This window comes from Monomorium pharaonis, chromosome 8 (genome assembly GCF_013373865.1).
Source record: "Monomorium pharaonis isolate MP-MQ-018 chromosome 8, ASM1337386v2, whole genome shotgun sequence".
NCBI lineage: Eukaryota > Metazoa > Arthropoda > Insecta > Hymenoptera > Formicidae > Monomorium > Monomorium pharaonis.
The window spans coordinates 634,500-662,223 of NC_050474.1; the positions used below are offsets into that span (position 1 = coordinate 634,500).

A 27,724-nucleotide genomic window follows, 5' to 3' on the forward strand; every position below is an offset into this window, starting at 1 on the left:
TATATGAGCTTATTTATATTAATCATTATAGTAATTGAAATATAATGAAATCTACATAGTTTCCGTCAATATATTGTATCTCTCATTATAATTATTACATAGCTGCATGGAAAATAATACAATGCTATTATCAACATAATTTCTTTCCTATAACATAATACTAATATTTTTTTAATATACAAAACTATGGCGATTTCAAATATTTCTGTCGATTAACAATATATATATATATATATATATATATATATATATATATATATATATATATATATTGCTTATATATATATGTATATGTAACATATATTCTGACTGTTACACAATGTTACGTAATAATCGTTTGGAAAGTCAATATATCAATGTCACAGATAGTCAAACTATACAGATACTTTTTGCCAAGAAGCTTACCTTATTGCATTTAAGCATTACAACAGACAATATGTAGAATTATTTTGCTTAACTATTACTTAATCTTACTTTCTATCAATTCATCTTTGAATTCATCTTTTTTAACGGATCAATAAAATTGTTTTACACACACACACACACACACACACACACATGTATGTATATATATGTATATAAAACTCATTGCAACATATTTTACTCGTTTCTTTGTACGAATATTATGAATGAGCATATTTTAGTCATTATTAACAACTTGTAATATGTTACACTCAAAGATGAAAGAAAGAAAGTAACTTGAGTTTTCATTTTCAAGAACAAAGAATTCTGACAAATTGAAGGGAATATATATTTCAACAGACTTGGCTGGCTATCAATATTTCGATATTATTATTTCAATATTTGCAATATTTCGGAATATTATTTTACTGCAAAATTTTCAATAGTGGTCACATTGTATTAGTTATTTTTTGTGATTACAATCAGTTCGCTTTTTATTATTATGAAATGTTTATTATCAAAATTTTAAGTTGCAGGGCACCCCGTCTTTTTATATATATATATATCATTATCGCCATAACTATGTATAAATAGTTTATCCATTTGTTTACATACGTACATAGCTATGTATACATTATATAATATTTATGTCCTCGTGTATAAATACACTTTCTTAGTTATTTTAATATGAACACTGTAGTTTATAGTACGAGGTACCATCTTCTCTTCATTAAAAAGATTTCATCAATATTTCATTCCTTTCAACTATCAAACTTCGATTTTTAATCGAGTTTAAGCTCGAATTGTCGGGCAAGCCGTAAACAAAAATTTTCTTCGACATTCTTAAGAGAAAAAGTATAAAGCTTAATATTGTTCCTTGCTTTATATTAACTTGATAAAACATTTAAAAACTTATCGACATTTTTATAGCATTTCAGTCTGGTTCTTTTTATGACACATTAAATAATGCATCTAATATATAGCATGTAGTGTAAATACCAATTTGTTTTCCCAGTTTTCCCAGTAAAATTACGAATCGGTTCTGTTATTTATAGACCAAGAGTGCCCTTTTATGTATGTACGACGGACAATCCTTTCTAATTACTGCGTTGTTTGCTGCTGTATTTCTATCTTTTCCACTGTCATATCCGGATTCATAGCAGTGGCCTCTTGTATCGCTTCTGCTAAAGCCCGATCATGATCAATCGGATCACCATCCGACTGTATTGTTATTTTTTGCTCCACTCGAGTCTCAACTACGCCATCTTTTTCTGTTTTATACTATAAAACAACAATATTTAATGAAAAAATTATACAATAATAGACAATATCAGAATGTTTACTTAAATTTTGAAAAAAATTCCAAAACAAAAAATTTTATTCAAAATTTCAGATAAGATTAAAAAAGTGTTTAAATGCAGTTTAATATACAATCACAAAAAGCTATTTGTCAACCTGTTTTTTGTAAAAACTAACAAGTCACATAAGCATATACGTAAATGCACATAGATGCCATGTTTAGTGCGAGAGAGAGAGAGAGAGAGAGAGAGAGAGAGAGAGAGAGAGAGAGAGAGAGAGAGAGAGAGAGAGAGAGAGAGAGAGAGAGGGAGAGGGAGAGGGAGAGAGAGAGAGAGAGGGGGAGGAGGGAGAGAGAGAGAGATTCTCTTTCTCTCTTTCTCGAGAGAGAGAGAGATCTAGAGACTCTCTCTCTCTCTTCTCTCTCCTCTCTCTCTCTCTCTCTCTCTTCTCTCTCTCTTTCTCTTTCTCTTTCTCGAGAGCTTTCTCTCTCTCTCTCTCTCTCTTCGAGAGAGAGAGAGCTCTCTCTCTTCGAGAGAGAGAGAGAGAGAGAGAGGAGAGAGAGAGAGAGAGAGAGAGAGAGAGAGAGAGCTTAAATTTGGAAGTAAAAATTTTTTTAATAACAATAAAAAAGAAAGGTTTTAAAAATCCCAGATTTTTTCGTCAGTAAACATCCTAATATTGATTTCATGTTAATTTATAACATACTAACCGTGATAGTTTCAACAGTACGGGTTTTACTGGATATAGTTTGCGAACTAACTATCTCTCCTGTAGCACTATAATTACCATCTTCACTTTCGAGAGCTACTTTTCTTGTTTCAGTTGCCACAACAGGTACTGTAGTTGTCGTTGTTACGTTACTATCAGGTTCTCCCGTGTAAACGTGCTTCTCCGTTGCGATCACAGCTGGATCTCCCTGGATCAAAATTTATTCGATATTCTTTTACTTGAAGACTCTTTTTAACACATTGATGAAAGATAAAAATAACAATATGAAAATTAACAAATTGAAATTAATAAGAAAAATAAAAAATTTACCATTTAGAAGAACGATAAAAAAACCATAAAAGAGATAAGTTTATTAAGATTTAAAAGAGATAAATTAATTTAAAAAATTTATATACTGAAGATATGTCCGCATTTATGATACTAACAACTGCAGCTTTAATCTCTATACACGTCTCCAATAAAATGAGCTAAATTGTAAAACAGTTTTCCATGTGCATCTCTGCACATTACATAAAACAAAATATATATTTTTTATTATGCAATATGAGCAAAAATGTCTTAATGTAAATGCATCGCATTAGGTTAGCTGACAAGGCAAAATGCTGAAATTTTTTATGCATATGAATACCTGTTACCAGTTGTTCTAAATATGCACTATCTTCCACTTCCGTATTAGTAGAAGAAAATTTTCCACCATTCCTCAATAAATTACCTGATAATATTGATTGTAGAAAGCTTGTTGGTCATCGTCAAGATCAATCGGGGTACCCGAATCTCCGCTGCTCGAGCTCGATGTACTTAGCCTTCGTGAGAACAGCTACGCCATGCAATGTGTTAAGCAAGCCGGCAAAATTATTTACAAGAAATAAAAATAAAAAAATAAACAATTTCATATGAATAAATGAATAAATGATGCTAATTAAATTACTGTTAAATGAATAGTATTACAATTATATTTAATCTATTTAATAACAAATAAACAATATTTTAATGTAAGCATATATTTATGCATATATAATGAAGTGTTAAGATAATAAGACTTTCACAAGTGAAAAAAATCTTTACATACACAATATATTAATATGAATGAAGTGATCTTTTATATGTGCTATGATCATATGTGAAATGATCATATATATACAGCACAATGACATGAAATGTCTAAGATTGGGTGGAGTTAATATATTTTTTAACTAAATTAATTTAAATTTAACGGCTTATCGAATCAATTTGTTTAAAATTTTAGTTAAAAACTCAATTAAAATTAAATTAATTTAAATTGAATTAAAAGTTAATTTTGAAAAGCATTATTGTATTAAATTATAATGTCGTAATTTTTTTAAAATTAGCTTTCTCTAAACAAAATAATTATAATAGAGATCATCAAGTAAATCAATGTTTTTTGCAAATTAGATTAAAAATTACAAAAATATATATTTTTGTTTTACAATTTTTTTCTTATATACAAATATAAATTTTTAACTTAAGAAAAAAGTTAATAATTCAAAGTTTTTGTATTAAAAAATGCCTAGTTGAAGTTTAAAATTAACAAATTAAAAGCTGTTATTTAATTTTTACTACCCAACCCTGGAAATGATTTATTTAAATGTGTAATGATAGTTAGATTTAAATTCAAGTAATATCCGTGTAGGAATTTGCAAAAACGCTTACATGCTTTAACTATTAATTTCAAGCGTATTTTGTCGAAAAAAAAAAGGAAATGATTGGTATTACCTGTTCACCTGAAAGCACATGACTCGTGGTTCGAACCTCTTGTGTTACTACACGTTGCTCCTGTCTCGTCGCACTGGTCGCGGTTGTATGCGCTACAGTTTTTTCCTCTACCTGATATAAAAAATTAATTGAAGCAAATAATAAATAGGCAACATAAGTTTATTAAAATATAAATTCATTAAAACTATTTTATCGTATGCAGCACAAGCTTCAAATAAATTCGAATCAACAATTTATAAAATAATACTAATAATGCTTGTTACAAACCTGACTTGTCTTCTGATTCTTCTCAAGATCCTCATGCATAGTCGCAGTACGTGTAGTAACAGCTGTCGCTGTCATGTATGGAGTTCTACCATCATCTGGTGCCTCTGCCTAAATACAACTACTATGTAACTAAGATCTCAAAATACATACATCACTAATGTAAATAATTAAAAAATGTAACAGAAGTGTGAATTAATGAATGAGAAAAATCCCCATATGCATATTGTATTTTATTGCACAGAAAGAATCAATTGTCGAGCGAGAGAGGATTTGCAATTTACATAAAAGTATGTAAAAGTGATAAATATAATTGTGATTCAATGACCCACATTCTTTATATATATATATATATAGTTTTTTAATAAAACATTTCTCGCAAAATTTGAAAAATTCCAGCTATACATACTCATCCTAAACAAATATATCACTCAATGTCATGCAATATATTTGAATATATGAAAGGAAATATTTAATATTAAATAATAACGAAAAACTATCGTATGTAATTTTTAAACATGCAGAGTCTTATGTTCATTGAGCTCACGATAACTGATGTTAGGTGAAATTTTCGATTTGTGAAAAGATGAATCTTAAGTGTGTCTAAGTTAGTATCTTTTAATTTTGTTCCAAGCGTATCACCTTGTTGACGTGAGTGGAGACCATGACTTGACCTGTACCACCGGGTGTAAGATCCTCGATCTTTTCTTGAATATTTTGCGTCACACCTTCCTGATCCTTGACCACCGATTGCTTGGTCGTTGTTTTCACGATTGTTGGTATTACAGCTGGAACTGCAGGTCTCTTTAATTTCGTAGGACTGGATTTTGACAGCTCCTGCAAATCCTTCAGTATTGTCGTGCTGTCCACCGGTTGGCCGTTGTTTCCATATATCACACCGTCCTTCACGTACGATCCATCCTCGCCGAAGAGTTCCTGATTATACGGTTTTCCGAATTTGTCATATATCTTGCCGTCTTTGACAAAACCACCATCAGTTCCAAACGGCGCTTGTGCAACTGGCTTTCCATCCTTGTCACATATCAGTCCTTTACGTACCATCGTGATCGTGATGGTCGTAAAATGTTTATTGAGTGGTTTTCCAGTAGGCGCGCAAATTATTCCGTCCTTAACAACATTCCCCTCAACATCAAAATTTGTGTGCTTTACCGGTTTCCCAGTTTTGTCTACAACAACACCCTGTATAACTTTCAGACCTTCCGGTCCAAATGCCTCCTGAGTCAATGGCTGACCATTCGCGTCGTAAACCTTGCCATTTTTTATGTAACTGCTTTCCGGCTGTAAGTTATCATGAGAAAGAGGTTTTCCGTTATGTCCATAAATCAGACCATCTTTAATGAAGTTACCATCCGGGCCGTAAATGCTTTGATTGAGGTATCTTCCCGCGTCATCATAAATCCTACCATTTTTTACTACACTGCCTTCATTATCAAAATTACCGTATCTCAATGGTTTCCCATCATCACCGTAAACCAAGCCGTAGCGGACGTATGTAACAGTGATTATGGTCTGTCTTTTGTTCAGTGGCTTACCATTTGGTCCGTACAGTAAACCATTTTGTATGTAACTGCCGTCATTGCCGAACGCACCGTGAGCGAGTGGTCTTCTATCTTTTCCATAAATAATACCGTTTTCGATGAAATTACCATCGATACCGAACGCTTCATGATTTAAAGGTTTACCGTCCTTTCCGTATAGCCTACCTTCTTCGATATAACTGCCACCAGGTAATTCAGATCCCGCGTTCAATAATTGGCCTCCCCAGCCGTATATAAGACCGTCCCGGATGTAACATCCATCTGGCTTAAACGCACCTTGTTTTAACATTTGTCCATTCTTATCGTAGACTACTCCGTCTTGTATGTAACATCCATCAGGTACCAATGAGGATAGATTTTTTAGATTCCCCTGATTATCCACGATCTTTCCGTTGTTGACCGCTATATTGTCTGGACCTTTATCGTCTTGAGTCAAGGGCTTGCTGTCTCTTCCTACTATAATGCCATTTCGAATCGTGTTGCCGTCGGGACCAAATACACCTTGCAATATGATTTTGGTATCTTTATCATAGACTAAACCACCCGCGACATATGAACCGTCAGATCCAAGTGAATCCCTGCTCAAGGGTTTTCCTGAGTGATCGAATATCACGCCATTGACGATAAAACTATCTTCCGGTAAACGCGCGTTCAAGCTCAACGGTTTATTATCGCTACCGTATATGAGACCGTCCTTGATGAAACTACCGTCCGGTTTAAAGAATGAGAACTTTAGTAATTTCCCTTCTCTGTTATATATTTTGCCGTCTTTAATAGCCGCACCTTCGGGCACCAGCGAATCTTGATTAAGCGGCTTTCCGTTTTTCGCGTAAACGATACCTTTCTTTATATAGCTTCCATTCGAACCGAATAACTCATGTTTTACCGGTTTGCCATCTTTCCCTAAAATCGTGCCATCCTTCACTACAAATCCATCAGGACCGATCATGGCGTTTGATAATACTGTACCATCTGCATTGCGTAATGTACCTTCTCTAATTATAAGATCGTCAGGCTTAAAGAGACCTTGAGACAAGGGCTTATTGTTTCTGTTGTGCACTAAACCATCTTTTATAAAGTGACCATCGGCTATCAATGGAATTTGACTCAAGAGTCTGGCGTCTTTTCCGTGTATCACACCGTCTTTTACGAAACTACCATCGGATTTATAAAACGCGTACTTGATGGGTTTGCCATCCTTGCTGACTATTTTTCCATCCTTTAAATAAGCACCGGTCGGTAACAAGGAGCCTTGAGTCAGAAATTTTCCATCTTTCGAGTAAATTATACCGTCTTTCACAACGGACCCGTCGGAACTGAAGGACTCGTGTTTAATCAATTTACCGTCTTTTGAATGAATCTTCCCCTCCGCGATATAATGACCTTCAGGACCTAATTTGCCTGTGTTAAGTGATTTTCCGTCCCGTCCGTATATTAAGCCATCACAAATAAATGTATCGTCGGGTACAATCGCGATCTGATTCAAGGGCTTGCCTTCTTCGTTACATACTACACCAGCAACTATATACTTTTCGTTCACATCGTACGATCCTTGGGTCATAGGTTTAGATCCAGACGTAAATATAAGACCATCTTTCACATACGTCCCATCTGCACCTAATTGACAATGCTGAATCGGTTTACCGTTCTTTAATACTACCTTTCCGTCTTTGACGACTGCATGATCTGGTCCAAGAAAAGATTCTTTCACAACTTCACCATTAGAAGAATAAATAATTCCATTCTTTATTAAATTTCTATCTGTACCTAATACTTCCTGATGGAAAGGTTTATTATCCTTTCCGGTAATTGTACCATTGCTAACATGAATCCCATGCGGTCCAAAATCTGCCTTCTTCAGCGGTTTACCATCTTTTCCAAAAACTTTGCCATCTATTACTTTGCTACCGTCTGGTCCAAGGTGACTTTGATCTAACGGTTTACCCTCTTTGGTATAAATCACACCTCCAATGATTCTTGAGCCATCAGGAAGAGGTAGAATGTGATAATCTGGTTTGGATTCCACTGGTGCTGATGGTGGGATTGTTACAGGTTGACCAACAATATCTCCATGTTGGCGTTCACTGTCGATGAAAGCCGTTGTTTGGTCCTTTTCGATACCTGCTTTTGCAGTATTCTTGTGTTGCTCTTTAAGACCCGCAGACTCAACATAATTGAGTCCTGGTGTTTTTAATCCTATTGGTTGTTTGTCTGCTTCCTTCGTTTTCCTTTTTTCCACAGATTCTGCTACCTTCTTCTCTTCGCCTGGAGCATAATTAAATGCCAATCCCGTAGCTTTCCGACTAGCTGACGTAGGCGATGGTTGGTCTTGTATACCTGGCGATGCAGGTCGATCTTCGTACGTAAAGCCATGTGGAGTGAACGGCTTTTTTGCAGGTAAAGCTTCCGTTTCTTCGTAATCGTAAGGTTTTGTGTAACCGGGAAGCTGAGGAGATTTTGTGGGTTCTTTAATTTTATCTACTTTCTTATCAACTTCTTTTCCTGGTTTTTCCGATGTAGAAAGATTCGATTCGACATCACTTTTGTCCGTGGATTCTTCAAGTTCTTTATTTTTTTTCTGTTTCTTATCCTTGTCCTTCTTCGTAAACAGGAAACCGCCGACAGGACTCTTGGATAATACAAGATACATGCATATACAAAATACATGCCATATATGCAATGTGTAATATATGTATATATGTATATAAAAATACTTTGTGTGTGTGTGTGTGTGTGTGTGTGTAATGTACTTTTATCACATTTAAGTAAAGCTAATAACATCTACATATTAATGCAACTTTATTATTCTATACAAACTAATGTTCGTGCAAACTTGAATTGCGTAGACGTATGGATTCAATTAAAAAATAACTACACATTTAATAGAACATTCTTTAAACATCACTGTTAAAATCCGACAGAATACTTACTGAGTTATAATATACAAAAATAATGATGATGCTAAACTCTCTAATTGTACTCATAAAAAATATTAAAATTTTTTTTCTAAGCCATACATAAATTTGATATCATAAGAAGCAGCAACGCGCGCGCGTACATACGACACGATATAAAAAGCTTACCTTAATTTTTTCCTTCTTTTCTTTATCCATTTTTTCGGGGGTCTCTTTATCCTTCTTTTTAAATTCTTTTTTAGATAATGATTTATCATCAATACTGTCAAGATGAGCATTGTCATTAATCAGATCAGTATTATTCAGATCATTGTGATTTTCCTTTTCGTTTTCATTCTGTTTATCCTTCTTCTTCTTTGATAGACTACCGGGCGGTAGGACAGCGATTCCTCCGACCGGTTTCTACAAGTAAATTTACCCGATCACACGTCGCTTCATGCAACAAGCATAAAGCCGCTACGTACATTGCTAAATAATTCTAAAAACTACACAATACTACATGCTTTATGGATTACGGTCTGCGCTCTCAAAATATGTATGTTATAGTTTATTTTTATTTATCGTGTTAAATCTGTTTCATAATATAACACTAATATAACACTTTCGTTTAATCTAACAATTCATAATGCTACACATTTAAATAGTATTATTAAATAATATTAGTATTCTTATTAAATAACAGTCGCCATAAACTAGTTTTACATTTATCCCTAAGTTTATGCCTAAGTCTTATTGAAAATCTCGACTTACAATAAACAGCAAGTAATCCTAGATAAGGATATCATTATCTACATGCTTATAAATTGCTAATATTGCTAAATGCTTAAATAATTAACTAACATCCCACATTGAGGCGATGGCCGTATAAGTTTTGCGAAAAATATGAAAAAAAACGCAGCAACATGCATTGGAAGAAACAAAACACCAAATGGTCACATATAAAAAAACGTTGATATAAATACAATGTAAAATTAATTAAATCAGTGTTTCAGGAAAAATTGTATACCTTTCTCCCACGATCTGCATCGTATTCTCCTTCCAGGCTACTGGTACTGCTAGCTGATGTTGTTCCGGCACTTGTTTTTCGTGTGAGCTATCGGTGTTAGTTGTGTCAGTTAATAACAGGAACATCAATGCTCCGAAGAAAAAAATATTTTTTTTAACTTTCCGGTATGTCTTTATATAATTTTAATTATGTTTGAGTTTGGTTTTATCTTTATACGCCAAAAATGTGATGTACAATGATCTATGATATGTGTTGCATTATATAAATTGCCATGCTTTCGTTGCAACATTATACATTGGAACAGTGTACAGTGTGCGGTAAAATTTATTGCAAATTTATTGCAATATGCGCAGGCAAGTCAATAAATATACTGCTCATAAAACGATACAAATGTATCAATACGAAATTAGTACATAAACATGTGAAAAATATAAATTTACTCTACTGACTCACCCACGCATCGGTGGAGAACGTGAGCCAATTGGTGTTCCGCGACTTCTCTAATAGAAATTTTTGCAAGAATATTATATGCGTATGCGTTATCGCATTTTTAATAAATCTTCATTAAATTTTATTTTTTGTGATTAAAAGATCAGTTTGAAAGCGTAGACCGCAGACGGGAGTTAAAAATTATGACACACATCGTTCATGAATTTTGCTGTCAGTCAAAAATCAATTTTGCATGACGAGAACTCATGCATACTCTATATTCTATAGCAGGTTATTTTTAATACAAAAGAAATGTTCTCTAACAGATAACGCATAAATGTATTACCTTCTCTTTTTGTTTCTTGATTGGACTAGGCCGTCTGTCTATATGTTCTATATCATCGGGAAGCATTTCAGGTTCGTAGCTCATAGTATGTCGTTTGCTTGGTTCGGAACCATACGTTTCAACTGGTTTAGGCCCACCTAATGCTGTACAAGAAAGTCATCCTACTTCAACATCTTAGTATAACATAGATTTAAAAATATAATCATAAAAAGGCACTTATGGTTTACAATGAATATTCTTAACATTTTTGAGAGAATAAAATAGTGTTATAGTGAATAATAAATCGACATATTAATTAAGAGAAAAACTATTCTAATAATAAAAACACATGTAAATTCTTCTATAAATTTGTGTTTCTTAATAAAAAATGTTTTAATAAAATATACTCATGACTATTGTATAAAGTTATAATTGTAATCACTTAAATCTTCATTAAACAATCATTATTATACCATACATTTATATTTAAAATTTTATTTGCAAGTAGACACAAATCTCATAGATAAAAATCTTATTTACCATCCATGCTTCTAGACGTAAGTCGTCGACCGCTCAAAGATCTTTCAAATTGCGGAGGTTGCCTATCGATAGGAGTCTTTTTCGTTTCATAGTGAGTTCTTCCAGAATATCGAAAACGAGACCCTAAATGTGGAATTAATCCCACTTTCTTCACAGGCTCCGGACTCATAAGTCTGTTAAAAAAATTTTTTATTCAATTAAGATATGTCATAAATTAAAAAAAATGCTAATTATAATTATTATTTACCTGAAGAAAGTGTGATGCTCCACGCATACTTTCCATAACTTTTTCGCTGCTCTGTGATTCGCCAATTTGAATCCGATTGTAGATTCAAATTGTTCAAAATCACCTGGTCTAATTTTAATGTAGAAATTGTGCCTCTTGTAAGATATTTTCAATATCTTCGGCCAGGCAAATCTGTTAATCCTTAAACGATCCCTATAAACAAGAAGGCCCGAAGCGCATACACCCAACATTATATCAACACCTTCCGAGTCTTTCGCGGGATGAAGGTCCACACCGTACATAGCTAATTTTTTTGCATTTTCGAGATAATGTAATTCTGCCTCAGCAGGTGTTTGACCTCTGAAAGATAAAAAACGAAATTAAACCGATTAAAGCAATGGCGTAAAAATCGATTTGTTACTTTAATAAACAATCAATATACATTTTTCTTTCCTTCATCAAATATATCGAAAGAATAAAATCGTTTGTGTAAAGATAAAACTAACTTATGCGTTTTATGGAGATCCATCACTTTTTCGATTAATTCGGGCGTTTGGTTAGGGGCAAATTTAAAATCTTTCAAATATGTCTTTCCATGTTGCTCGGGATCGTAATCTCCAACTTCCGATTGAACCAGATAAGAGCCTAACAGAGCGTGTGTCACGAAGGAACAAAGTAAACGCCCTGTAATAATATCATTTCTGATCTGCAGGCATAACTGATAACGCGTAATATCCTCGTGTAATTGAGCTGGATCCGGTGGGTAGAATTTCACTTCAAAATTAAACTTCCATGGCTCAGCTAAAAGCATTCGTTAATTTTAGAAAAGTCTTCTCAGCATGTACTATTATATTTCTCGCTCTATAATGGCAATTTCCATACTTTTTACGAATTTCGTGATCCTCTTGTGAAGATCCAACCAATTGCGAGGATCATGTTTGTCCTCGTAGATAAGGCCAAAATAATCTTTCTCTAGCAGATTCATGCTTTGACAAATCATATCGAGAAGGTCTTGGCCTATTGCCTTTCTCTGCAATTCGATATTTAAAATTTCTTAGCGTCAAATAAATAAAACACAATTTAATTTGTATGTGTACGTATAGATTAAATTCTTTGACTTACATCGATATAGAAATCCTGTACAGTGCCATCAAGGAGAGTCACTTTGGCAAGAGCCAGCTTTCCTCTGCTAACCGGACTCTTTGTAGGCGAGTTCGTTCCAGTCCCATTTTCTGCCGTTACTTCCGCTGGAGCACCAGCAGGCTTTTGTTCTTCCGGCATGTTTTCGTTCTATTTGTATACCTAAAATCAAACGCAACAATCAGACTAGTGTTGAAATGAGAACTAAAGAATTTTTGCGTATATCTCGTGATTTAGATTTATCGATAAGGGAACTATGAATCAAATCTGCAACCGACGGAGTTCCCCGTTCTCACATTGAGAAAGGACAATCATTATCTTGGACAGTTGTTATCCCAAAATATCAAAAAAATAATCACAAAGAAACAATTTTGTTAAAAAAAAGAGAATTTAAATTTAAAATTAAAAGTAAAATTTTCTTGAAATTAAATAACATTCCACGAAAATCCATAAAGTTTAAGAATAAAAAATAAATTCCCCAAAATTTTAGATTTTCTCAGTTTTTCATGATCCGGTTGTAAAATTATCGAAAAGAGAATGCATCTATGATATGCCTTATCTCGATGTTGACGACAGAGAGTGGAGAAAGTCGCGTCTCTCTCTCTCTCTCTCTCTCTCTCTCTCTCTCTCTCTCTCTCTCTCTCTCACGATGTGATATATCTCGTTATAGATCCCGTCTAGACGACGGCTGAGGGTGTCACGCGGTAAAATAATCAATAGTTCCCGAGGGCTTGCAACTCCAAGTGTCTCGCGGTGCACGCACCAGTCGCGATTTCGTTATTAATCGAAGAACGAAGGTACACACACACACACACATCGTTGCTCGAGGGTTCGTCGAACCTCGAGTGTAGGGTGGGCATCCTTGAACTTCGTAAGAGCGACGAATAGAATGACAAGGGTATGTACATATCGATTGCGCATAGGCGTCACTTTTCTGCAGATAAAAGTAACTCTATATATAACTCACTTATCTTAAATATTATATAAAAGATAAAAAAAGAATAATGATAAGAGAGAGACTCTTTAACGAAAGAATTCACGGTTGTAACATTATCGTAAACAACTTTTTTGTACTGTGAACATTTGTCTCATTCCTCTGATAAATTAATATGTATAAAGGAATTATTAAATAGTGTTAGTGTTAAATAATACAATTTAAAAATAAATAATATAAAAAAATTATAATAGATTTTAAGAAATATAAATTTTAAGATAAATAAAATAAATATGCATGTCAGATATATTATAATTATTAACTTTTAAAATATTGTATGTTTCCATAATTTACACATTGTAAAGTGTCACATCTATTATGTTAATCTTTTATATAATAATTATGTTACTTTCTGAGGTATTCACCGTATTTCGTTAAATTAACACAAAAATTCGAATGAAACATTTGGGACACGTGAAATTGTGTTAAGAATACAAAACTTTTTTACTGTGCATATAAAGGTGTGATACCGTTGGAGATTTTGCAAATAAATTAACGCACATCGTGTACAGGTGTGTTTTTACTGCGGGTCCATTCACCCCTTTTCAAAATTATAGATCATACACAAATATGCGTCGAATTAACAAAACTTTCCGTTTTTTGAAAAATGACACAGCTGGTTTCTCAATCGGGTGAAAAATACGAACATATTCGCAATCTATCGAATCATTCTTTGAGAAAAACAAGGGGGAAAAAAGAGAAGGGACGTTTCGTTATATTTTATGTACATAAAAAATGTATAAAATATTACATAAAAGAACAATCGTAGGAAGTTTTAAGGGAATATTCTCGTTTTCGGTATCATTTTTGTATCTTGATTTATTATAATTTTAAAATTTGAAAAATTTTGGAATTTGAAAAATACAAAAAAATAATAATCGACTGTTTAAAACCCAAATGCAAGAAAATCCTAAATATTCTATGGAAAAAAGAACTCTAAAACAGCGCTGAGAGCAGCGACCCTGACCGACACGCTTCGTAGAGTACAGAATTTGCATCGAGCCGCCTGCAAAACTCGAGTCGAGCTTAATCGCGGCCTCGTTCGACAGTACTAGACAAACAGTAATTCAGACACAATTGCGCGGAATCAGTGCCGCACAAAACGATCGTCGTTAACATTCCGGAGCTCTCAGAGGGCGAGCATCTTTAAGAGTGTCGTGAAGTAAGGCGAAGAAGAGTTAGAGTTAGACCAATGGAGCGACGATTTCTGATTAAGCCTTCTCATTCCTCTCTGCACAACAAGTAAAACGCGTTGGAACTACTAAAACTTGAATTTAAAAAATCCCTACGGCTTTTCAAATAAAAGAGTCTCTGTGTTTTTACTATACAAAAAATAAAAACATTCTTCTCTTGAAAAGACAATCTAAGCGCTCGAGGTCAAGATTTAAGAAAAAAGATCAAAATTGTCGGCAATCGTGAAAATCCTGTCGCTGATTAGATAACGTGAGTAGTTCCACACTATTTTTACTATAGTAATTCAATGATTGAGTAAACACGGAATAAGCGTTCGCGAATCAACGATAAAAAATATTCGAATAAAAATAGCACGATGAAATGAAAGAGAAGAAAAGTAATGTCATTCATTAGCAATTTTAAGCAGGTTTATGACTCGCTCTGGTGAATGTACGCGCTGATAAATCTGCGGCCGCGTGTGCACCGTTTTTATAGTGGTCTAAGAACCATAATTAATTCGGCGCGCGAGGTTTATCGCGATTTAGCATTCGATTCTCGCGTTGCACATTAGTTCCCGTCGACAAAGTTAACGAAGAGCTCGTGCTGTATGCGATTTTTACTGGAGCGTTTGCGTAATCGAGGAAAAAAGTCATAATTTCAATTTTGTACGTTATACGCAAGTGAAAAGACAATTAAACACGGGAATTATGTACCGCTTCCCCATTGAGAAATAATTTTAATTTTTCCGAATCCGGCTGAGGCTTTTTCGGCCGGACAACCAGTCGTGCGAATTCGACAAAAAAAAAAAAAGAAAGAAAAAAAGAAATGCCATCATCGCTGAAAGCAGGCGGCCTTTACACATGCTCTTTGGTGGATTGATGAGGTAATGCTCGCGATTACTTTTGTCACGATGATGACGCGGCGGTGACCGCGACGACGACGACGACGACGACGATCTCACGTACATTACTTCGCTCGATAAAAACCGGTATTTTGCGGACACACGAATTTATTTCGAGTTCTCATTTAACTAACAATCTATCAACAAATTTATCTCGTGGCACAGTTTAATTTTATGCAAATGAAAGGATATAAAAATATAAAGTTTTGTTTTATACCGTCAATTAGGGGATTTCACTGCTCGTGTCTGACGAGGCATAAATTCTTTCATTAAGACGATTTCGTCGAGAGACACGCACGGAAGCTGACGAGGAGCGGACCGAGAGGAACGCATTGTGCGTGTGCGCGTAGGCGTGTGCCAGGGATCACGCAACCGACCCCTCTTGTTCACAATCAGCCCTTTGACACACACGTCTGAACCTGAAGCCCACGCGATACACAGTGGAGCAGGAGCCAAAAAAAATCTGACTGAAACTCAGTCAGATTCAATTTTGCAAAACTCTATTTTTGTTTTTTTTTTTCGTACATTGCATATTTTTACTTATTATATATCAAAAATAAATACCTTATTAAATTTCAGTGTTAAATTGTTTAATTTAAACTTTGTTTAATCTAAAACATTTTCAAGTATTGAAAAAAAGTAGACAGAAGTAATACATTTTAATATTCTAAAGTTAAATACTTTTTCTTCGTGAATTGATAACTTGGAGTCAACGTAAAAGTACAGCAGTTTATATATGTCATATACGAATATGTACGAAAATAATGTCAAATAAATTTATATTCTGCATAAAAGTAACAGTAAAAATGATGATATGTAATTATCTATGCGAGTCTGAGAAGCAAGATTCAAAAGACTACCTTTTCGACAAGCTTTTTTGAATTTTATGCCGCTGTGCGACGGCTTACAAAAAAAAGTCTGGAGACGAAAAGAAGATTTAAAGACCGACCTTGTGGCGACAGTGGAAAAAAACCGGTGCCTTTCATAAGGCCCTTTAAAGTTTAAAGGGCGAAATGAGAGCCCGACCGTTACCTCGAAAGTGGCCGATCTCATGGTGACAACGGAAGCGGATCGGTGCCTTTCATAAGACCCTTTTAAAGTTTAAAGGGCGAAATAAGAGCCCGACCGACTCCCTGCTATTTCGGAAGTGACTGATTCAAGTTTGCCCTAGCTACCAGTTCTCTCTAATATATACACTTTTTTTTAATCACAATCTGGCAACCTCCGGATTGCCTTTCCCTCAATCAATAAACTGATATTGTGAACCTCTCAATCGCTCCAATCCTTCCACAATTATTTCTTTCGATCAATTGGCATTCTAGCGCTAGATATAAACGCAATTATATTTCCGCGACAGAGGAAGCAAACAGGAAATGATCGCCGTCCCGACGCAAGGGCGACGCGGAAGGGTTCGACGGGAGGGTGTAATTACCGGGGGAGGGTGGCCAACAGTAACGACTTCTGCGAAACGTGCCTTACAATCAACTACGCGGCCCTGCCGACTGATAACAATGGAAAGATAAGGATGATCATAAACAGCCGCATAAGAGCGGAACGCGCTTTCGGAGCACGTTTCCTTTTTTTTCATCAAAGAGACGAAGAGAGAGATATATGAGCTCAACTCGATCAATATTGTCGGACAGAGATAGATGGCAGATTTGAGGGAAAAAAGGTCGAGAAAGATAAGAGAGAGAAAGAGAGAGAGAGAGAGAGAGTAACAGACCTGCTGATCGATCGCAAAAGTAGCGGAAAAAAAAAGAAACGACGTAAAAATAACGTCAAACGATCAAAAGATCACAATGCTGCCGCGCGTTTTCACGCAAGAGTAAAAAAAGATTGTGCCTTCTCCCCTTTTCAGTCATGGATTTAAAAAAGCAACCCCTTATCGCGCCCCCGGCTCGCGGACAAAATTCCAGGCTCTTTCACCTCTCCAACCGACCCAACCCTTTCCCTACGCACGAAACAAACTTGTCTCCCTGCGATACAATTTTCAAGTCCACGGCGTATTTTGCGAGGGAAAAAATGGTGGCGAGGATGGTGAAAACATATAAATACTCCTCTAAAGCATAAGATTTCAATTTTCCTCTTAGTTATTTGCGCAGCTTTTCAGTGTATTTAGCCGGATTAAATAATTCTGCTAAACAATTGTATTTTTAAACCACAGATTTGAATTCTCAAAATGCTTTTATTCATGATATTCCTCGATTATATAATGTACCTTTTGTGGAAAGGAGAAAATTATAAATGTATCTTTTTCATTAGAAGATGAAAAAGTAAGCTGACACAATTTTAAAATGTGATCGTCTTATCATGTTATCGATGAACGTAATCCAGTAACGTTTGCGTGCCACAAATATATCTCGATAAAACAGCGATACCGAATTATTCGCAAAATGTAATGGCTATAACTCTTGCGACATTAACCCAGTTTTTTTTCTCAAGTACAACGTAGAGAAAAGTATTCGTGTTTAATGATATCTCGCATCGTGTGTACCTCCGTATTGAACAGAAGACCTTCCTTTTTAGGAATTCGCGTGCACATCGTCGTCTGCATGCGCAGAATATATTTGATCGATAAGCTCGACTATTTTAATCGAAGCGTACGCCGAAATTAGAAAAGATCCGAAAAAATATATCGATGTCAACCTCGTCGTGACATAGGTGGATAAAATTTTGAAATGCAAACTTAGTTGAAATTGTTTCTTACACATTTCATGTTCATAGAAACTGAACTGTTTATATAACTTTTTTTTCTTATTTCTGCTCATAAAACATATTCTCTATTATTATAAAATTTATACGAAAAAATCGAGGATACTCTCATATATATTTTCATCTATAAAGTATATAAATGTATTCATTGGATGAGATATATACATACGCGGAAGAAAAAAACAATCTAAAGTTTTCTAATACTTTTAAGTGTTAGCTGATATAGCTGACAACGTTGAAGACGGTTAACACATGGCCTCGCGTTTTAGCCTTGGATACCGCTGCTGATAAATCAAGCTCATGTTTTTCTTAGGCGCCGCGGCGAAACCTTACCGTGTGTGTATTTTTGTTCGAGTTTCCGTGCGTAAAAATGGACGCGCGGATTAAAAAACGAAGAGATCAACGAGAAAAAAAACGTACGATACAGTACACTTTGCGTCACATGCAAGTACGCATGACTCACATCGAAGAGACACGTACGTGCGTGCATATGACACGTAATTTATAATGATTACGAGGGCGTTCCCATATTGTATCGGCGTTCGACGAGAGAATTATCACAAAGAATGTGCTTCATCCTGCAACGTAATGGATCACTACATAGTTTCATAATACAATACAGCAGAATTATTTCTCATATATTTTTATAATTCCCATAATTATCATAATAAGCAAAATTCGACTTTAAATTCTTCAAAGAATCTACAGGTAAAACAGTTTGTCAGGATACGAAACAGTCTATATCTTTCGGCATTATACGTTGATTTCTATCTATATAGAACACGAATGACAACCTTGCTTTCTGTATCTACGATTTATTCATTGCCACATATTTGCTTTACTACCGCCTTCCGCGAATGTCATGCATTGAAGAAAAGATAAGATATTCTCTTTATCTGTTATCTTATAGTCCGCACCTAAAATCCTCCACTAGAAAAAAATTAAGGCACGCATCTCAGAACTAGAAATAATTATCGCGTTTTTTTTTCTATGTCATGTCCGACCTGCTTTGTTTGAGAATCCATTTTATCTGATTCGTCCCATTGTGAAAATCTATGGAAACCACCAAGCGGCAGTAAAAGAATCGTTTCGCGTCCCTGATTTTACGTTCTTTCAATGGAAACGAAAGTGCGAGATCGCCACGCACTGTGAAAACGCGAATCACGAGTCAAGAGTCAATGGCAAGACAAGAGAAGACAAGAGAGAGAGAGAGAGAGAGAAAGAGAGAGAGAGAGAGAGAGAGAGAGAGAGAGAGAGAAAAGAGCCGCCGAACACCGGAACAACCGCGATGCGGTTCTCCGAGATCACGTCGGGGTTTCGCAGCCGATAAGATACAGATTTAACGTGCCCACGAATCCATGATAGAGGAGCAAGTCAGAAATAGATAAATACATATACAAATAGCTGTTTAACATAAAAAATTATCAATAATTATTAGAAAATTTGCAATATTATTAAAATATAAATTTACTATTTTCGTACTGCATTTCTTCTAGATCACAGTTTTTCACAGCGAGACTGAAAAAAGAGACATAATGGATTAAAAAATATAAGATGTATCAGCGCAAGTTTATTAGGTAAGTCGATAGTCACTGTTAGAGGTAGTGCCACGTGAACATGACCACGCCTTATCGGCATTCACCTTTCGGAGTATCCGAGTCTGCTCGGACGTCTCATCGTCACCATTTCTGCCGGAGGTGCTTGTCAGACGGTTATATGATTAATCAAACTTGAATGGCATATTTAACGAGTGAAGTACTTAATGGATTATAAATCTGTCGCTTTGAAAGACTCGTCATAATCGAGAGTAACGTCATAATCAGGAGACGTAAGATCTCTGTCCAACGTGAAGCAGTCTAACGGTTTATTAACGCATTGAAATTTGATTTCAACATAGTACGCGCATGCGAAAAATTTTCGCAATTAAAATTACCGAGTACAATAAAAAAAAATAGTTTCCCATTTAATTGAAAAAAAAGAAAGAAAAATAACTACATTTAATTAGCAAACTGTAGCGAACCATGTCAAGTTCCCGTTCTAACAGACCCAGATCTCTCATCAAAATAATGCGAGAGTTCACCGAACTGTATGCTATGCTAATCATGGTAATTGCAATTTGCGCGATGTGAAACGTTTACCTGATGATTTCCAAATAACTATATTTTGAAAGACACTTAAGACATTAGTATACAATCTCTCGAATGAAAGCGATCTAAAGACGAAATAAATCTGGAAAAGTCAAATTAGTTTATTTGATGTTTTTTTTGTTATAATTTGGTCAGTCTGTCATCATTGGGAAGAAATACCGTTGCAGTGTACGACTGCACGACAATAAAGCATGCCACAGCAATTTGGCACAAAATGCAGTTGGTAAAGATCGGTAATTCGATAATATCCACCGATGGCGATGGCAGTTATTGCATTAAGTGTGTCTACCACGATGCGGTAACGTAATTGCCGAAGCAGCGAGCCCACCCACGACGCATCGCGAAACTATTGGTGATTAGTTATTATTTCAAAACTTTAAAAACAGGGTGCTAGTTGCACAGATGTCTTATCAGCGTCTATTACCATATTCCATTGCAATCGAATAATTACAGTATCCTCGTTACGTATTGCCAAGCACCCACGCTCATTCGGAGAATTGTTGCACACACAGAAAAAAAAGCAGTATCGAATTGAAACTAATATATTCCCTTTTTAATAATCACTGTTTCATATATAAGAAATTTGTTGCTTATATGTGAAACAATAATAATCTTGCTTGGATATAATTTATACAATAAGAATGTTTTTTTTTTTCTTAAAACTATACGAAATCTTTGTGTGCAAGTAAATCATGTCTATTTGATGCTACATAATTTCATTTCGATGTTTTAACAGTTCAAAGATAAAGATATTCTCGAAACAAAAATATTCATTCTTTATCCGTTGTGCGGATCACGGTGTAGCGTAAACGAGTTTACTGGAACGTTCGCGTGTGACAATTGTATTCAATGCCGTCCCGTACGTATGGTATAATATACCGAGCGAATAGTGGTACGTCTGATTCCACGTCTCCCTCTCAGCTGTGATATCAGATTCCTTTCAATTCAAATGACGTCACCGTGTTCGCACCGTTCGCATCTGGAGTCGCCGCCGACGCGGCGACGACGACAACGATGCAGCAAATCGGTGCAGGAAGACCTATTCGCTACGATACTCGTGTTCGTGACGCAAGCATTCATCTTGATCGCTAAGGATAACAAGCATATGAACTGCCTACGCGAGATGCACCGATAAGCGACCGAAAAGCGTCGCAAATGAATTCTGCGCTCTTATCGTGTCGCGATCGATTGAGCGAGTACGCCGAGAATGACTCGTGAGACAACTCATTGATAATTTTAATCTTTTTATGGATGTTTTGGCTAAATACCGGTAAAAAGTTATCAAAATTAAAAAACTGCAGACTACTTAGATTTATTCTTTTTTTCCCCTAACGAACAACATCAAAAAAATTTAGTCGTAAATGCATCCTGAGATTTTTAATAATTTTCAATACGTGACACGAACATCTTTATTAAACGAAGTCTTACTTTTCCAGCGTAATGAGAGACGTTAATCAAGTCAATGATTAACCCGATTTCAACGAATTCAGTTTAAATTCTAAGAATGCGTAAGAATGCCGAGACGCGTCGACGATTCGCGACAGTGAAAGTGTGATTTCTTGGGGATTAGAAAGTTTTCTCGTTTACAATTAAAGTATCTTTCGAGTCGTAATAAAAACGCACATGGCTGTGACTATTATGAGATCTACCTAACACGAAGCGTTTTTTATCTATAGAACAAAATGCTAATCCAAGAGACATCGGTGATAACGATAACGATTGAACGCTTTCGTGTCCGAATTGTGTAAAACAGCATTTAAAAAATAGAACATTTATTCAAGTTTTATAGACAAAGAGACTTGTAAAAAAAAATGTTCCTTAAATGTTCATACGATCACAAAGAAAAACCACTTAAATTTTAAATATTAAATTTGAGAAAGTACTAAAAATAAATAACAAACTAAATATAACGATCTGTTTCGCAATACATCAATCCAGCTCACCGAAAGTACAACAGAATTCGAATATTTGTGTTTAGACATACAATGCCAATATAGAAAGTGTGTTATCATTGATTTTTTTTAAATAAAAGTTTACGCATGTATCGTTAATATGTTTATTGTTTAAAAAATATGAAATTTTGCCAACTCTGCAAAAAAGTTGAGAAAACTCGACATTACCGTTCGTTTCCGGGGGCTGCTCCCTCGGCGCGAACACCTGCACGCATCAATGCATGCTTCGCGTACGCACGCGTGTACATTCACGAACTTGTGACACGAGTACCGGTAGGCCGGCAACGGACGACATAACGGCAATATTGTCTCGTGACGTTGTCTCGGTGAAAACTCGAGATTTACAACTTGATATGTCTCCAAAGAAACGAAACTACATGGAAATCCACTGTGGCGTTTCTTCACAATTACAGATGCCACACTGAAAAAAATGTATTGTTACTAAGTAAATATACACATTGATTTTAGTATCTTTTCCTTGATTTGAAAAAATATAATTCAAAGAAATTATTTTATACTTGTTAATACTTATATTTAAATATAGGAATTGATACTAAAATATATTTATTTAAGGCCGATTGTTCCTACTTCTTGCTAAACTTACCTGTCAGATAAGCATGTGCCTATTTTTACTTTTTTCTGAAATAAATCAAGACAGACATATATTTACCCGATAAAAAAGTTTATCAAGAAGTTGAAACAACCGGCCCTTGATAGCAAAATAAATTTTTTTAGTGTAGAAAAGATGAATGGCATTATAATAAAACGGAATTATAATAAAATCCAATGTGTTTACGAATAAGCAATGTCTACTCAGAGGAGAGAATGCCCTGAAAATTTTCAGACAAAATTGAAATAAGTTTTTACATAAAAATTTAAAATTAAAATAAAGTAAAAATCTATCAATTAGTCTTCTCAGTTTTTCTTTTTCGTTCTATTGAATAACAATTAAAATAATCTATCAATTAATCTTCTCAGTTTTTCTTTCTCGTTTTATTAAATAACAATTAAAATAAAAATCATTCAAAATAAAACAAAGGTCTTTCTACAGCTGATTTCAACAACAATCTTTCCAATTCTCATTGACAACATTCTCGAGGAATTTGAGATTTATCTCGAATAATGAATATTTTAATATTCAATAAACCTTATCAGCGTTCTACAACGTGCACACGTGATCATACATCTTCTAATTGGAGTTGGAAGGAAGACGTAGTTGAAGTCGCGAATTTCTCATCGATTACCAGAGAGCCGTGCATCCGGAATGACGCGTCTTTTGAAAATAATGCTCTGCAGCAAAACGCACAAGTGACCCAATTAAACCGGTAGGTGTTTACGGAGAGAAAGAGACGACCAGATACCGGCTCTTCGCCAAGGTTAATCACTAATTCCTGCATTCCGCGGAGACTTGGAATCATGCGCACAACTAATATGGCATCTCGTCGTTCCACTTGTTTGGATCAACGAATGATTGGATTTACGAATGAAGAAAAGTAACTCTGAAATATCTCGAATGCAGCGTGCATTAACTTCTTTTTTTACAAATGCGTTAATGTTCATACTTTATTTAAATTAAAAATTACATGAAAATTGCGCGTATAACATTTATCATTTTATAGCTTTTTTATTTTGTTACTTTTTTCATTAATCACACGCACACGCACGCACGCGCGCGCGTCTTGTTGAATATAAATTCGATATCGCGATAACGAGACACACTCAGAAATCACATGATACATTTTTCATTAAGCAATTTTCAGTTTTTAATAATAGAAAGAAGTCTTCACGGTTAACCGGTGATGCATGTCCGCATTTCATTAAAAGCAAAGGTTACAATAAAACAGACAGAGAGAGAAAGAGAGAAAAATACATGGAGTCGGCGTTATCAAATCAGAGAGATGTATCCTAGGATGCATCGGGCATCTAATAATAAAGAGCGGCGTGTTTGATACAGCGGCCATGTAAAAAGTATCGAATACGCGTGGTACGCTATCAAGGAAGCATTTTTGCCCTCGGGAGGGTCGATCACTGAAACCGGAACGGCGCGCGGCGGTGGTGGCGGTGAAACAGCCGGAAACTGGAGGCAGCTTCGTCGTGGCTACTTCGTTAAAGGTCTGAAATCGCGTTAGCATTGACGTTTTCCTCGTGCGGGGAAATCAAAGTGCGAGACGAATCGATGGAGTTGCACACGTCTCTCTCGAGGGTAAATCTAGAAACGATCGCTAAAAATTACGAGAACGAAAGAGAGCCAACTCTCTATCCCCCCTAAGATCAAGTTAAGATTAAAACACCCGTGGTATTTCCAGCGATGTATGTATCGCGGGGAATGTATCGGTAACGATTATTTATAGCCGCGGCGAGTTTAAAATAAAGTGTGCGATACTTTTTTTCCCCCCCTGATCGGCCGGGGAGATTCGTGTCACGATGAAATCTCGCTAGGTAAAAAAAAAACGCGCCTTTTTCCGCTTTTGCGACTACGTTGCGAATTGCGACAAAAGAGGCGTATATATCTCTCAGAGAAGCGTCTCGTTGCTGGCGACACTCTTGCCCGTTCATTGACGTTTCAAGCGCAATTGAACGTAACGATCGAACACGGTAATTTCGCGGCGAAAGCATCGGCTCTCTCACGGCGATTAAGCGCCGTTTAAACGAGAGCCACGAGATTGTTTCCGAGCGAGGCGACGACGCCCCGGAGGAAGCTGACTGGAGAGATCTTGTAACTTCTAGCTGCCGACTGTTCGTGCGAAAATTGAAGTAGAATTTTGGAAGAATTTTGGCGGTTTTTCTCTCAACTTTATTACACGCGCGAGGCTACCCATGATGAGAGAGAGAGAGAGAGAGAGAGAGAGAGAGAGAGACTCGTGAGCTCCGGAGCAGCGAGCACTCGGCCTTCGTTGCCACGCCGCTGCCGCTCACACGCACACCGTCCTTCCTTCCTTCCTTCCTTCCTTCCTGTCGGGACACCCGGTATGTACGCGCGATATCCCCGTAACCGATCCGTACCATCGACGCTCGATACACTCGTCCCGACTGTACGACGCCACCTCTCACGTAATCCGTGCTTCCTTTTGTTACGTACCGCGTGACTGTTACACCACACGCGTATGGTGTGGCGTGCACTGAAGAAAAAAAGTTTAGTAATCGCTGGCAGAGAAAAGAATGGGGTTGCCGTATATTTGCAGTTGTTTCAACCACGCGAATATCGGTATTATCGCAACGTAAATAGGCGGGGAATGTTCGAAAACGATGTCAATTAAAGTTAAAATGACCAAAAAACCATTAGTCTTGTAAATTTTCGATATTTAGACTGCAGTACAAAATTATTTTTTGTTATTAACGAATCACAGACCGTGTCACAGACGGGAAAAGATGTTGGAGACGGTGCACGCGACGAAATTTCGAAGCTTGCTCTCCAGACAGATCGATGCATCCTGCAACGTATGCATCGCGCGCCGGCTTGTCCGCTCGCAAACAGTTTTTCGCACCCCACGTTTCGACGTTTCCCCCTCGCGCGATAAACGCGGTCGTCCGGAATCGCAATCCCGATTCAGAGGTGAGGATTTCGCAGCGAGGGTCGAAACGAATGTCGTTGATACGAAAACAGAGCGAGAGCAGGCAAGCGAAAAAGAGAGAAAGAGAGAGAGAATGATTGGGCGTCCAAGATGGAATGTTTGATCGTTTAATACGCGACAGGACGATCGTTCAATTTTACGAGTAAACACGAGACGCGATTGGCGGCCTTCCTTCCTTTCCTTGGCGGCTCTCGATTTCAAAGGGGGATAACGATAACGCGGAACGTTATTACCGATAACACGCACTTGACGTATTATCGCGAATGATTTTAGATCCTTCGGTAAATCTCGGTACAGTATATGTCGTAATTTCGCGTGATGAAAAGCAGCCGCTTTCGAAGCTCACCGGTCGCTTTCGAATCTCGCCGCGCAATCTCGTGGACGCACTGCCGATCCCGCAGAATCACCGGCGGGATATCGGCACGTAGTGACACACTTACCTGCGAGAGAGAGAGAAAGAGCAGCCTCCGTCGTGCGTGTGTGCGTGCGTACGACGCACAAGCGGCGCGAGGAAGCGCAGCGCGGCGTAGCGTAGCGCGCGCGCAAGGCGAACAATGACACGGACGATCAGCGGTGAGAGGAGGCAAGTAGGAACAGGGCTTGGTTCTCCGCGGCTCTCTCCGATGCTCCGATGCTCCGATGCTCCGATGCTCCGATGCTTCGATGCTTCGATGCTCTCTTTCCTTCCCAGAAGCCGAGCCGAAGTCAAGGAGCGACAGGGCGACACCAGCTGCGCTGTGCCGTAACGTAGCGTAGCACGTATAAACAACTCTTTCTCTCTTTCTCCCTCGTCTCTTTCTCTCGTGGTCCCGAAATCGACACCGATAGGTCAGTTCGGCAGGTGGTCCGCCGAAATCACGAAACGACGCCGTACGGGACGGGGGCCACGGCCCTTGTTACCCGCGCCATTTTCAAACAGTCCCTCGTTAGAGCGGCGACAGCGATATGGAGAAATTGCGTATCGCGAGTGACGCGATCACCGGCGGTCGACGGTCGGCGGACGCCGCCCCGGACGCGCGCCGCACGACAGATTCCACCTCGTCTCCCGCGCTTCCCGCCTTCCTCTACCATCTACTTCTCCTGCTATTATTTATCAGATCTCACCGCGCGAATATGCGATCGCGAGACGAGAAACGAGAAAGTCGGATCACACCCAGGCAACAACGTTACCACTTACCACACCGAATACCACCGCGGCACTGCCCTCGATGTGTGTTCCTACTACTACGATGCTACGTGCCCGCCGCCGTCATGGCCGACCGCGACCAACCGCGACTAGGAAAAGCGCGGAGTTTCTCTCGTGACGCAATCGGACAGGCACGCACGCCGCCGCCGTTGCAGCGCACGCCCCGTTTCGCCCGTCCGTTTTCTCCGTCAGGCGGCGCCGCCAGATATATTAGGTTTATGCACGCGTGTGCATGGCGAAAACGATTCTATCGAAGATCGGTAAATGAGAATTTGTACATACCAGAGGATATTCTACTCCTAAATATATACATTTATTATTCATGTATATATTACGTGGATTCTTTACGTATTATTTATTATGTTGTATTTACATGAATTTTATTTTTCATATAGATAATACAAGCAGTGTAAATTGTTAGAAATTGGATAACATATTATACATATGTATATGTATATGTATAATACATCAAATTATTAATGTCTGACTTCAATAAATATTATTATCGAGAAAATAAAA

General features: G+C 36.9%; 1 protein-coding gene and 1 long non-coding RNA gene across 11 annotated transcripts; one reads left to right on the forward strand and one right to left on the reverse strand.

Moving 5' to 3' along the window:
- Positions 1-1,161: 1,161 nt before the first annotated feature.
- On the reverse strand, positions 1,162-27,342 carry LOC105834658. Of its 10 annotated transcripts, none has more exons than XM_036290488.1 (16): positions 26,460-27,329; positions 19,820-19,866; positions 12,551-12,730; positions 12,311-12,458; positions 11,935-12,229; positions 11,450-11,788; positions 11,203-11,375; positions 10,684-10,826; positions 9,909-9,995; positions 9,071-9,304; positions 5,071-8,616; positions 4,432-4,539; positions 4,165-4,275; positions 3,143-3,247; positions 2,411-2,617; positions 1,504-1,683 (listed from the first exon to the last, which is right to left on the reverse strand). In XM_036290488.1, exons 3-16 carry the CDS (start codon positions 12,707-12,709, stop codon positions 1,504-1,506), a joined length of 5,835 nt encoding a protein of 1,944 aa, XP_036146381.1. In that variant the 5' UTR covers positions 12,710-12,730; positions 19,820-19,866; positions 26,460-27,329. The 10 variants fall into 10 exon arrangements, with proteins under 10 accessions (XP_028045967.1, XP_028045968.1, XP_028045970.1 ...); XM_028190165.2 differs by having other exon boundaries at positions 27,197-27,328; XM_036290489.1 differs by lacking the exon at positions 26,460-27,329 and adding an exon at positions 19,942-22,605.
- LOC114254276 lies at positions 12,737-18,763 on the forward strand. The gene is made up of 2 exons (XR_003625648.2): positions 12,737-15,005; positions 15,864-18,763. It is a non-coding gene; the product is annotated as an uncharacterized LOC114254276 (long non-coding RNA).
- Positions 27,343-27,724: the final 382 nt, after the last annotated feature.